The sequence below is a fragment of the Chlamydotis macqueenii genome, chromosome 8 (genome assembly GCF_036417535.1).
Source record: "Chlamydotis macqueenii isolate bChlMac1 chromosome 8, bChlMac1.mat, whole genome shotgun sequence".
In the NCBI taxonomy this organism is placed as follows: Eukaryota; Metazoa; Chordata; class Aves; order Otidiformes; family Otididae; genus Chlamydotis; species Chlamydotis macqueenii.
This window is the reverse complement of record NC_141563.1, coordinates 345898-355499: the sequence shown is the minus strand read 5'-3', so window position 1 is coordinate 355499 and position 9602 is coordinate 345898. Positions and strand designations below refer to the sequence as shown.

The 9602-nt window shown below is 54.3% G+C and overlaps 1 protein-coding gene across 1 annotated transcript; it reads right to left on the bottom strand.

Annotated features, from left to right (window-relative positions):
• Positions 1-6647: 6647 nt before the first annotated feature.
• Positions 6648-7430, bottom strand: LOC147599771 (olfactory receptor 14C36-like). The gene is made up of 2 exons (XM_086753532.1): positions 7203-7430; positions 6648-6821 (listed from the first exon to the last, which is right to left on the bottom strand). The coding sequence occupies exons 1-2, from the start codon at positions 7428-7430 to the stop codon at positions 6648-6650; spliced, it is 402 nt and encodes a 133-aa protein (XP_086609658.1).
• Positions 7431-9602: the final 2172 nt, after the last annotated feature.

The window sequence follows — 9602 nt, the reverse complement described above, 5'->3', positions numbered from 1 at the left end:
CTCATGCCCAGGAGATGGATCTGAACTCCCTGTGCAAGGGGAGGACACCCACGCTGCCTCACGGTGCCTGGGAGAGGCCTCAGGGCAGAGAAGCTGCTGTGGCCAGCGCAGCCTGCAGCACTGCACGTGGCCAGGCCCATGGGAACGGGCGAGGATGAGAGTGGGAAAGCAAAGCCAGGGGCCCTGCCCAGCCTTGCATGTCCGGTCATCTCTCGGCACAGGGCGGGCAGGTGACCCCAGGGGACCCCAGAGCTCCTGTAGCTCCCCAGTGCTCACCTCATGGTAGAGGGAGATGTCCAGGCCCCGCATCTCCTCCTTTGGAGGAAGCTCAAAGACACTGGTGAAGCAGGCGTCTAAGAGGGGCTGCTTTTTGCCCTCCAGCACCGTCCCCACCGTGCTGCAAAGAGAGAGAGGGGCCAGTGGGACACAGGCGCTGGGAGCAGTGCCTCCAGGCACCCCTGGGGACAGAGTCAAAAGCAGGGGCTGGGCAGGTACCTCAAGGCAGCGATGGCCAGCATGGCTTGCTGTCGCACCGCCGTGCGCAGGTGGTCCTTGGGCTCCTCTTGCAGCAGTGCCTGCAGAGCACAAGCGGGATGGGAGCTGTCAGCCAGCAGCACCCCGTGCCAGCAGCATTGGCACTGCTGGGCAGGGCTGGCAGAGCCCCTCTGCCCCCCACCCCGCTGCCGGCCCACAGAATGCTGCCCTTAGGACCCGGGTGCTGGGGTGTCCACTGGCAGGGCTCCGAGTCCCTGAACTCGGTGGCATTCAAGTCCCCTCGGGGACAGCTTGGGACCCACGGACACTCGCCATCACCCCCTCCCAACTCCAGCGCTGCTGTCACAGCGTGCCACTGCCAGGGGTCCCTGCATGCTTCCCCAGACCCGCCGGGTGTCTCCTCACCCTGATAGTCTCTGCCAGCTCCAATCCATGGCAGAAGACATCCAGGCCCTGCCACAAGACCTTGTGTCTGGCGGCTCGGCACAGCCTACGGATGCTCCACAGAAAACGCATCTTCTGGGCCTCATCCTGCAAACCAGGGACAAGGGAGGCAAGGGGGAGCGTGAGAGAGGGAGGCACATGGCCAGCACGACCAGAGCCCTGGCAGCTGGCAGCAGAGCTGCAGGGCCATCAGGAGATACAGGCACAGCTGCCAGGGCAATGACCACGGTTACCTTGCTGGTGCTCTCGAGAAAAGCCTGGATGCAGCGCACGCTTTCCTCTTCCTCTTCATAGACAGCTAACCAGCTGCCATCTAGAGCTGGAGGAGAGCAGGGAGGGCTGTAGAGAGGGCCCCAGGGCAGGAGCTCCCCTGGCACAGTCTCCCCGGGGGTGTATGGCCTCGAGTGTGCTCAGCAAAAGGGCTGCGAGGCTGCAGCACCACGCGTCAGTGAAAACCCGGAGGGTTCCTCAGGGCTGAGGAACTGGCTTGCAGATGGGCTGGAAAGGTCCGCGTCCTGCTGCCAGCCCGGGGGCCACTCACTCACCGTATTTTAGTGGCTGGGCCCTGCTGCTCCTTTTGGGAGCCCTCACCTCCTCCCAGGCTACTCTGGGACAGCTGGGGGGTCTCCTTTCCATCTTGTGGGATGGAGGAAAGGGTTGGGGAAGCCTCGGGGAAACGTCTCAGTGCTGCGGGGCTGCTCTGGGCAGCAGGAAAAGATGTGGGCTGCGCTCAGGGGCTCCTCGCCAGACCCACGCTCCTGCCCTGTCCCGTTGCTGTCCTGCTGGACACTGTGGGGTGGGGGCTGCGCTAGGTATATGCAGCACCGCGGGCTGTCACAAAGTGAGGTCACAAAGGGTCCCCACAGTGATCCGTTGCCCGGGCAACCCGCTGTCCAGCGTATGAAGATTTGGGCACTCTAATGAGGGCTTAGAGCTGAAAAAAAACCCAGGGCTTTGGACCCGCCAAATGAGGTTTTGGAACTTGCAAATGCAGCTTTGGGCCCTAAAAATGAGGGTTTAAAAGTGAAAATGAGGCTTTGAACCACAAAAATAGGGTTTGAACCCTCAACTCTTGCTTTGGTACCAAACCCTAAGGCTTTGCCCCTTTAAAATCTGAAAACTGAGTCCTTAAAAAGAGGCTTTGGTCCCTGAAAATGAGTCTTTGGAAGCTAAAAATGAGGCTTTGGGCCCAAAAGTGAGCCTCTGGACCCTATAAATCAGGCTTTGGACTCTCAATATGAGGCTTTGGACCTGCAAAATAAGACTTCTCGCATTAAATGGGACGCTCTGGGCCCTTAAGGTGAATCTTTGAAACTTAAAAGTAGGCTTTGGAACTCTCACGTGAGGTCCTGGAACCGAAAATTGAGAGTTTGCAGCGTAGAAATGGGGCTTTCAACCCTAGAACCAAAGCATGGCACCTAAATTGAAGGTTTTGGTCCAAAAGGAGGCATTTGGATCATAAAAAGGAGAGTTTGGACTCTCAAGATACAATTTGGACCTGAAAACCAACTGTCTGGATCAAATAAACGATGCTTTGGAGCCTGAACACAATGCTTTGGACACTCTAGACGTGGTTTGGACTCTGAAAAGGAGACTTTGCAAACTGAAACTGAGACATTGGACAATAAAAATCACAGAATCATTGAAAAGAATCATAGAAGCATAGAATCATAGAAGGGTTGGAAGGGACCTTCAGAGGTCATCCAGTCCAACCCCCCTGCAAGGACCAGGGACATCTCCAACTGGGTTTTGTAACTCGGACTGAATCAAGCCCTGAACACCTTGGTCTGACCCTGTTTCTGAACAGGTGGGACTGCAGACGTCCCGAGGTCCCTTCCAACCTCACTTCTCTTACAATCTTTTGACGATGCTGAGCTTTGTTTCTAACTAGAGCAGAAACCTTCTGGTTTAGGGACAGGAAATCTCCTGGGCTGCAAGTGACCATTTACACCAATTTCTATACCGGTGGAGAAGAGTCAGCACCTCAGCGCGACTCACTCTGTGAAAGGGTGAAAAATCCTGGGCAAGGAATTGGGGGTGGGGAAGGGGAGGCAGGGGCTCTGTGCACCACACAGAATGATCGTGTTTTTATGCCTGTTGGGCTGTCAGATGTCAGTAAATATCAATGCAAATGAAAAGAAGAAGAGCTGAAGACAAACATGCAAAGCAAAGGAATGTGTCAGCAGACTTTCCAGCTTTTACTCACTTTTCTGGGTTTTCTCGTTTTTTGAAATGGAAAAAGTTTTCTAGGATTGGGAATGGATGTAGGACACAAATATTTTCAGCTGCAGGGACACAGACACCTGGTGCCAGTGCAGATGCCCTGGGAACTCCTGCCCAGCCTTCACCTGCAGCTTGCAAGGAGCTCTGGTTTCCCACAGGTCCTGTGTGACAGATGCCAATCCCAGGCCAGCACCTCAGGTACCCTGGGGCCCCTAAAAGTGGCACTGCCTGTTCATGGGCAGACAGCTAGTATGTTACGGGAAAGGTGCACTGTCTTATTTTTTACATTTAGCTAAAACATACAAGCACATTTTCCTCAGCTGAAGCATTCCAGCGCTTTTAAGAAACGGCAATGTTTCCCCACCATGAGAGAACGGAACCTGCGAGGAAGTGTACTTATGGCAGGAGGAGAAGCATTGGCCTTCCCCTGTACGTGCGTCACCACTACTCTGTTATTTCATGTCCCTCCTCATTCCGGTGTTTCCACCTCTCCTGATGTCTAAGGACGTCTTTCAGCAGACTAAATGAATGCAGGCCCTTCCCATGGCTCCCAGGTTTCCTCATCTGCTGGCTCTTTGGTCATTCACTGGTCTGGTTTCTGCTTTGAGCCTCAGGGAGTTAGAAACTTGCTTCATCTTTCTGGAGTCTAATTAACCGTGAATTCTGGTTTCATCTGTCCTTTCTTACCTCTCTGTCAGGTGGCCGATGAGGGCACTGCTGGACTTGGGGTGGTGAGGAGCAAGGTTGTCCAAGCAGAGTTCAAGGGACTGCTTTTCCTTCCTTGCCAGACCTCCTTAGGAGACAGCCTGGATCAACATCCATTGGAGAGCGCTGCTCTCCCTTCTTCAGTAGACTGGAGAAGTAGGCAAAATGCCCTTAAGAAGCAAACCTAACTTTTTATTAGAGTACTCTGTGACCTCTTTACTTACGTCCCTGAAACATCTCCACTTAGCTCTACAAGACATGAAGACTTGAAAACATGTGTAGAAACCAAAAGGCACATGACAGCTTTCTGCACAGTAATGAGCCCCAGGGTGCTTTGGGTGCTGAGTCCATGAACCTGAGCGACTGCGAGGAGATTTGCACAAACCTTTCCAGGAATCAAAGTCGGAAGCAAAACCCAAAGGACCTTGAAGCATTGCTGGGTCCCTCTGAGGGCCACGACTGACACAGCCTCTCCATGGACTTGTTACAGCAGATAACTGGAGGCCATGATAAGAGGCAGGCAGAGGTAAGGACCAGGCAACGCTGGTGCTGAGAAAACCCTTGGTTTGTTTGACAAAAGATGATGAGCAAGGCCTGAGCCCCATCCCTAGGGAAGGGAGCTCTTGTCCCTTAGGTGTTGCTCAGGGCTCTTCCTGCACATGTAGGAGGTGCAATGCCAAGTGAAGGAGAACGGTTTCACACCTCCCGGCCTCCTGGGGTGGGTGTGAGTAGACAACCACCCCCCATTGCCCTGAGGACGATGTGTCTCCTGTTAGGCCTCAATGGCAGGGTCATCAGCCATAGCCAAGGGGACAAAGACCCCCAACCTTGTTGTCACAACAGGGTCTCCCTACCTGTACTGGTGTCTCTCCATCCCCATGAGCTCTTCCTTGAATCACAAAGCCACGGGCTGGTCCAGAATCCCTCTGAGGGACTTTTGCATTACCCTCAGGATGACATTTCTTTATCCTCATGTCCACTCTGGTCCTCCAAAGCTGCATTTTCTGATGGTTTTCCTTTCTCATGCTGTTTCTCACCACCAAAAGCAAAAGTGCCGTAATCTTGGTAAGAAATTTTTAATCTCCTCTTCTTTCTTCAGCCACCACTTCAGCAGGCTAAAGAAGCTCAGGTCTCTCAGCCTCTCCAAACACAACCCCTGTCAGCATCTTGGAAGACTTTCTCTGGTCACATGACATTTCATAGAATCATAGAATCATAGAATAGTTAGGGTTGGAAGGGACCTTCAAAGGTCATCTAGTCCAACCCCCTTGCAAGAAGCAGGGACATCCCCCACTAGATCAGGTTGCTCAGAGCCCAGCCTGGCCTTGAACTTTTCGAGGGATGGGGCTTCCACCACCTTTCTGGGCAACCTGTTCCAGTGTTCTATAACAGTTCTATAACTGTTCTATTGTAAAAATTTTTTCCTAATATCCAATCTAAATCTACCCCCCTCTATTTTAAAACCATTACTCCTTGTCCTATTGCAACAGGCCCTACTGAACAGCCTTTCCCCATCTTTCTTGTAGGCCCCCTTGAGGTACTGGAAGACTGCTATCAGGTCTCCCCAGAGCCTTCTCTTCTCCAGGCTGAACAGCCCCAACTCTCTCAGCCTGTCCTCATAAGAGAGGTGCTCCAGCCCTTTTATCATCTTTGTGGCCCTCCTCTGGACCCTCTCCAACTGGTCCATGTCCTTCTTTAGGCTACCCAAACTCTGGGTATTATCTTGGAGTAGCTGCACACTGCATTTTTTCTCTCCAAGGTCATTTCCAGCCCTGGTCAGCTCCTGTCTGGTCTCTCCCCATGTCTACTCTGATCTGTCTGCGTGCTCCTGGCCCTTCCCTGTGACCCCCACAGGGCCCCAAGCTGGCAGTGATGCTCTACAGAACCAGTGTGCTGCAGGACCATGGGGTGACCCCCAGTGGCTGTGCTGGTCATGTTGGGAAGGAGATGCAGCTGGATGGGCCACGCTGCCACTGAGCTCCTTCCCAGCCATCCAAAGCTGTGGAATGGGCTCAGAGCATTTCTCCTGACGCGAGATGTTTTCCAGTGCGCACACTGAACCATCCGTGGGCTTTTACTGAAGGAGACATGAGTCAAGTCCCAGTCTCTTTTTCATTACCTTGCTGGGTCTTCACAGCCTCCCCTGGCACAGCAGAGCTCTTGTTTGCCTGTGAATACTTAAATATAGCGTTGTGCCTCTGAGTGACCCCACCTTGGATGGTCCCTTCTATTGGGAAGCCTACCCCCACACACATGGTGTCCCTGTAGATGCCCTCTGCTCTTCTGGGGTCTCCAGATTCCCCTCAGAAAGCCAGGAAGCTTCCACTCAGCTCTGCTGCCTGCAGGAGAGCCCTGGGCAGGCAACTTTGAGCCCCTTCACTGTCTCCAGTGGCACTGGGCAGCCACAAGTGAGAGCTTAGCTCAGACCTCGCTCCCCAAAACGTCTCCCTGCGCCCTCTGCCCGTCAGCCCACTGAGAACCAAGCTCAGCCACAGGCCATGGCTGTTCCCTGAGCCTGGTCCTGACTTCAGCAGGAAGAAGAGCCCAGCCTTCAGGAGCTGCCCTTGGGAAACACCCTTTTATTACCGAGCTGATACTCAGGAAGCTCTGAAAGCTCTGGAAGCTCTGACACTGTGACGGCACATTTACCAAAGACCTCTGCATCATTCGGCTCATGTCCTACACCTGAAGATGTGAAGTGAATACAAACATTACTGTATGAACATGACATCAGAGCTGAAAAACAAATACAGCACAAGCTGCCCTGAGGAAACCTACGATCAGGCTGTGAGGACAGCTTGCTGCTGCTGAAGCTGAACCCATTGAATCAGTTTCTTCAACGCTTCTTTGAGCTCCTGGTTCCTCATGTAGATGAGGGGGTTCACTGCTGGAGGCACCACCGAGTATGCAACAGCCACAACCAGATCCAGGGATGGGGAGGATATGGAGTTAGGCTTTAGGTAAGCAAACATGGCAGTGCTGATGAACAGGGAGACCACGGCCAGGTGAGGGAGGCACGTGGAAAAGGCTTTGTGCCATCCCTGCTCAGAGGGGATCCTCAGCACGGCCCTGAAGATCTGCACGTAGGACACAAAAATGCATGCAAAACAGCCAAAAAATAAACAGGATGTAACCACAAGGATCCTGACTTCCTTGGTGTAGGATTCTGAGTAAGAGAGCCTGAGGATCTCAGGAATTTCACAGAAGAACTGGTCAACAGCATTGCCCTGGCAGAGTGGCAGTGAAAATGTGTTGGCCGTGTGCAGGACAGCGTTGAGAAACCCACTGCCCCAGGCAGCTGCTGCCATGTGGACACAAGCTCTGCTGCCCAGGAGGGTCCCGTAGTGCAGGGGTTTGCAGATGGCAACGTAGCGGTCATAGGCCATGACAGTGAGAAGATAAAACTCTGCACCTAACAAGAAGAATAGAAAGAAGACCTGTGCAGCACATCCTGCATAGGAGATGGCTCTGGTGTCCCAGAGAGAATTGGCCATGGATTTGGGGACAATGATGGAGATACATCCCACGTCGAGAACAGAGAGGTTGAGGAGGAAGAAGTACATGGGGGTGTGGAGGCGGTGGTCGCAGGCTATGGCAGTGACGATGAGGCCGTTGGCCAGGAGGGCAGCCAGGTAGATGCCCAGGAAGAGCCAGAAGTGCAACAGCTGCAGCTCCCGCGTGTCTGCGAAGGCCAGGAGGAGGAACTGGGTGATGGAGCTGTGGTTGGACATTTGGTCCCTCTGGGTATGGCTGTCTGTTGAGAAGCAAAAGGCAGTTCTGTGTTAGGTCAGACTTCTCTGAGCAAAGCGTATCGCACGTCTCATAGCAGCCCTGCACTCAGACTCTTTTCAGGAAGATCTCCCTGCAGCTCCCTCACCTGAGCTCTGGGCTTTGCTGGCTGAGAGGACCATTGGGAGCAGGGCCTCTGTAACGGGCCCCTGAGGAATTCCTCTAGCTGTGCAGCGAGAGGGAACTAGGACAACGGGGTGATCTCCAATTAAATGTACTCGTGTGCTGTCAAAGGGCTTTTCAACATCGTTGTCCGCAATTTGCCCAACCGCAGAACAGAGCTGAGGGGGTTTTCTTGTGTGTATTTTGTTCCAGTTGCACCTGCCACATTTAGGAGTGGTTTTGGACAGTTGATGTCCCTGGCATTTCTCGTGCACTCCACGTGAAATCCTGTGGGTCCTGAGAGGCAAAGGGAGGAGAGCGGCTCTGCCCATCAGTCCTGGTCTCAGCTGTCCTGCGCTGGCAGGCTGGAGCTGGAGGATGATCACACTCAGGGGTTCCCCTGGAAAGAAACTGGGCACTGCTGAGAGCAGAGGGACCCAGGTTCAGAGAGCAGATTGACAGACTCCTCGCCTTTTCTCAGGGTGCCTGAGGAGGATCTCATTCCTCCCCTCCCACATTGGGACACAGCGGGAGCATTGCAGTTGCCCCATAAAGCTGCTCGACAGCATTTCCATGGCCTTAACACCAAGGTGTCTTCTCCATGGGGATCCTAGGTAGCACACAGAGACTATGGGAGACTGGATAAGTCCTGAGGTAGAGCTGAAGCTGTGAGAAGCCCTGACCCATGCAGCACTCTCTTGAGAGCAGAAGGACCCTGTCCTACCCTGCTGGGGGTTACTACCTTGACTGAGATCTTCTCCTAGCAGAGCTGTGGGGAGATCCTTGGACAGACTGAACACTGATGCTGCCAGACAGCAGAGTCCCTGCCCCAGCACAAAATCCTGTGTGGTGCAGGGACCCTGCTCTGAAGGACAGCCCTGGGCACCCCTGCCTGCACACCCACCTGCACACCCCTGCAGCCATTCCTGGGAGAAGAGAGACATCATGTGCAATCCTCTGTTGGTGCAGCAGGGAAGCCCTGCTCTGCAGTGTGTCCTCCTGCTCCATGCCAGAAAAGCCAGGAGAGTCATCTTAATAGGTCCTACTGACTCTGCTGTGTGCCAGGTCTAGGAGACACTTCCAGGAACGCAACCGCATTGCCCTGCAGCCTAAGACTTACCATGTCAATGGCTGTGAAGTTTTCTCCCCAGGTGAGCTCTGATCTGCCCTCCCAGCCCAGGCTGTTAATAATGTCTCTCTCACATCCCTCCTCTCCCCTCGCTGCCTGCAGGCAGAGCCCTCAGCCCTAGGCGATTGGCAGAGGAGCTGCTCGTGGGCAGAGCTGTCTCTCTGCAGCGCTGCCCGCTTGCCATCAGCTCCCTCCATGCCAGGAGCCCAGCCCAGCTCAGCAGCAGAGGCCCAGCCCAAGGCGGCACTTTCTCTGTCCCCTCGGGGCTCCCTCCAGCTGTCCCTGGGGCTGCAGGGGAACCTGCTGCCAAACAGCCTGCAGCCACCACGGGGGTTTTGCTCCTCAGCTGGGGAGGGACACTTCTTTCCTGCAGTGTCCTTGCTCCCATTGGAGAACATTTTAGGCCCAAGCATCACCGTGTCATTGTCCCATCTTTAGACAGGACACCCAGACAGGGACAGGGAATGATCTCATTCACCGTTGCTCAGGGAAGGCATTCAGCCCCAGGCCCTGGCTGCAGTCCTCAGCTGCCCCCCATGCCCAGCACAAACCCACAGGCAGTGGGATTCCTCCTGACTCCCTTCAGGCGCGTACACCACAGACACCTGCAGGTGACCCTCTGGGCGCAGCTCCCGTGCTGCTTACTGGAGATGGAGGGCAGGGCTGAGCTGTGCAAACGCCAAGGCCTGGTGACATCTGAAGTTCCAGAGGTGGT

Bases quoted from the DNA above. Each gene is read 5' to 3' on its own strand.
- LOC147599771 (XM_086753532.1), bottom strand. From the start codon at position 7,430: ATGTACTTCTTCCTCCTCAACCTCTCTGTTCTCGACGTGGGATGTATC. The intron at 6,822-7,202 runs CTCCTGGGCAGC...GCTTACCTAAAG, and splicing joins AACCCCTGCACTACGGGACC to CCTAACTCCATATCCTCCCC.